Source organism: Sceloporus undulatus, chromosome 1 (assembly GCF_019175285.1).
Source record: "Sceloporus undulatus isolate JIND9_A2432 ecotype Alabama chromosome 1, SceUnd_v1.1, whole genome shotgun sequence".
Lineage (NCBI taxonomy): Eukaryota > Metazoa > Chordata > Lepidosauria > Squamata > Phrynosomatidae > Sceloporus > Sceloporus undulatus.
Window position 1 is genome coordinate 82,003 of NC_056522.1, and position 3,376 is coordinate 85,378.

A 3,376-nucleotide genomic window follows, 5' to 3' on the forward strand; every position below is an offset into this window, starting at 1 on the left:
CGAGGGAAACGGTCCAAAAATGCCTGGACTTTTCTTCGGGGACAGAGCTGCGGCCCCGATTTCTTGCCCTTTTGCCAGCCATGAGGAAGAGGAGGAGGAAGAGGAGGACTTTCCCGCCGGGCTCAGCGATGCAAAAGCGCAGCAGAATGGAAAGCGCCACGGGGCCCTTGCTTCCCAGCCCAGGCAGGGGCCCTTGGGGCAGGGCTTCCTCGGCCGGGCGGGGCGCTGCTGGGCTCCTGGCAGGCTGCCTTTCTTGCCCCGACGGGGCGCCCTTCCGAGGAGGGACGCTTTCTTCTTTCCCAAGGCTCCTTCCTGGGGCTTCGGCTTGTTGCTGTTGGGGCTGGGCCGGACTCAGGGCGACCCCCGGAGAGACCCCGGGGCCCCTGGGCTCTGCAGGTCCCGCAGAGGCCAGCCCTGGCCCCCGGTCCCTCCTCCGTCCGTCTGTTGGGGGCTTGGCTGCCAGAGTTTGACCTTTGAAGAATGGCGGGGTTTGAATGGCTGCTTGCCACTCCGGGGCAGCTCACAAAAACAACAACAACAACAACAACAACAACAGCCTTTGCAATGGACTGGTTAAAATTTGCTAGCCGCCTTGGGTCCCTTTCCTGGGAGGAAGGAGGATGGCTTCTCCCAGGGCTGTCCTTTCCCTGCCCTTCTTGGCTCTCCTCCCGGCTTCCTCCCTCCAGGGAGCGGGGCAGGAGAGTGGCTTAGGATGCCAGGCTGACTTGAGCGTTCTCAGCTGGGGTCTCTTCCAGGGCTGCCCTTCCCACCCTCGCTAGCCTTCCTCAGCGGGGCTGACTCTCCGGCTGACCGGGGCCCAAGCCCTCCGGGGATCCGGAGGGAGGCTCCGGACAGGCAGCGGGCGTCCAGGGAGGCAGTCAGGTGATTTCTATCCCGCCTTTCTCCCAACTGGGACCCAAGGCGGCTAGCTACACACACACATGTCAGGGATGATGGGAGTTGTAGCTCTTCAGCTCTGGCTCGAACTCACCACCTTGTTACGCACCGGCGCTGACCAGTTTTGGCCAGTGGTTATAGCTTAGCAGAGTTACAGAGAATAGGCTGAAGACCCTGACAAACTCTCCTTGCCTTCTCACTCTTGCTCCACAGAAGTCTTCACCCTTCTTCTTCAGGATCCAGCTGGTTCTTGTATCTTCACCCAAGACACCAGACAACTCAGTAGTCTTATACAAAAGATCTACTTTGTTCTACTATATACAAATACTATATGCCCTACAAATCACAATCTCTCCAAACTACCCACACAATACATTGGCAAACAATGCTCTTATTCTAGCCATTGTTAATTCCCACCCAGTGGGCGTGTACATTCATTCTGATTGGTTCGCATAGTTCCACCCATCCTTAAGGATTTCATCATCTCACCTGGTAACACTTAATGAATCTCAGGTGCTTCCAATTGTAGACTCTATAACTCTGTCCTTGGCATTCAAGCCTTCTAGCTTTTTCACCTGTGTGGCTTCTTAATTGCTCTTGCTTAGTCATAGTGACTCTCACATACATGTTTTATTTCTACTACTGTATGTCCCATGTTGCTTTTCCTTATCACACACAGACACACTCACAGACACACTCAGACAGACACACACACACACACTCACAGACACACACACACACTCAGAGACAGACACACACTCTCACACACAAACACACAGACACACTCAGACACACAGACACACTCACACACACAGACACTCACTCACACAGCTCACCACAACAACGCAAACAGCCCCAGTCCTTTCGTTTCGTAGCCTGCCTTCATCCCTGCGTCCTTATATGTGCCACTCCTCCTCCGGAAGGCAGCCATAAGAACAAGGAAATGCCCCTGGACTGCCGTCTGAGGAAGGGAAAGGAGCCCCTCCTGAGCCTGGGGTTGTTGTGGGTAGACCAGGGCTCCCCAAACTGGGCCCTTGAAGGGCATTTTGGACTCCAGCCCCAGAATCCCATTCTATTGGCCGACGCGGCTGAGGCTTCTGGGAGATGAAGTCCAAACGTTTCTTAAAGGGCTGCCCCGATGTATCCCCTGCGGCCGGGCAAGGAATTCCCAGTGTTTCCCTAGAGACAAATATTCGCTGTGGGCAAGGACTGACAGGGCTCCCCAAACTGGGCCCTTGAAGGGCACTTTGGACTCCAGCGCCAGAATCCCAGGCTATTGGCCGACGCGGCTGAGGCTTCGATCAGTTTGAGGACCACTGGTGTAGGTCATAGCTCCCAAGGGCCAAGGGAAGGGCATTGTGGGACTTGTAGTCCTGCAGCAGCCACCGTAGGGGCCATGGGTCGCCTCCTTGGCCGCCATTTTGGGGCGGGGCAAATGGGAGGAGTTTCCTTATTGACTTTTCTTCCTCCTCCAAAAATAGTCCCGGAAGCTCCTTATCCGGAAAGCGAGGCGACTCTTCATTTTTCTTTGCTCTCCCTAAACTGCGAACGGCAAAGTCTCGCCAGCGCGGCGCGCATGCGCAGTGAAGGACCGGCTGGCCAGCGAGGCTTGGGTTTTGGCGCCTTCCCGTCGTGCTCCGCGGCCGGAAGAGAGGCGGAGGCGGTAGGAGTGGGACCAAGATGGCGGCTCTGGGCGGAAGAACGGCGGAGGAAGGGTGAGCCCCGCATGGGCTGCGTCCGCACTGGAGAAATAACCCGGCTTGGCACCGCTGTAAGCTATGGCATTCTGGGAGTTGGAGTTCGTTATGGGCCCAGAGCGGAGCGGAGCTTAAGGAAGCAAGGCCCCACAACGTGCTCCAACTCCCAGAGTGCCATAGCCTCGAGCCCAACGGGGTTTGTTCTCTTGGGACGATTGTGGTGCTTTGTTTCGGAGGACTTCTCTGCTCTCCAGGCGCCGCGTCTCCGGAGCTCTTCCGGGTGGCAAGGGCACTGGCCCCGGTCCCCTCCCTGCCAGAGCCCTTTGGCCAGGGCCTGCGCCGATGCTTTTAACAAGAGCCGACCTGGATCGGCCGAGAGGAGGAGCCCAGTGAACCCGCTGGGTTTGGGCTTGTGAATCCCGAGGGCATGGGCCAGACCCTCGGGAGGGCGAGGAAGACGGCATGACCCCGGATCCCTGCCCATCAGGGCTGGCCGTCCAGGGGCTGATGCCTGGAGGGCACTTCTCTGAGGGGAGGTTGTCTTCCAGCTTGCTTAAAGGAGGCGGTTGTTAGACCGCTCCTGAAGAAACCTCCCCTGGACCCTGGATCTGAAGAACTACAGGCCTGTCTCCCATCTGCCCTCTTTGAGAAGGCCAGCCCATGAGACCCTCTTCTCCAGCTTCAGGACGGGATTTGGGGTGGAGACCGCCAGGGTTGCTCTGGCTGCCCATCTTGGCCCAGGCATTGGCAGAGGAAGCCTGACCCTGTTGGTGCTTCTAGGC

General features: G+C 57.7%; 2 protein-coding genes across 3 annotated transcripts in view; both read left to right on the plus strand.

Moving 5' to 3' along the window:
• The window catches only part of TRIM54 (tripartite motif containing 54), a 192,486-nt gene that overhangs the window by 5,493 nt on the left and 183,617 nt on the right, over positions 1–3,376 (plus strand). The gene's annotated exons all lie outside the window — the stretch shown is intronic.
• LOC121919936 (uridine-cytidine kinase-like 1) overlaps positions 2,479–3,376 on the plus strand; it is a 161,133-nt gene continuing 160,235 nt past the window's right edge. Inside the window, exon 1 of the mRNA XM_042446973.1 lies at positions 2,479–2,612. Coding sequence (XP_042302907.1) covers positions 2,578–2,612 — 35 coding nt within the window. The 5' untranslated portion in view covers positions 2,479–2,577. The remainder of the gene's footprint in view (positions 2,613–3,376) is intronic.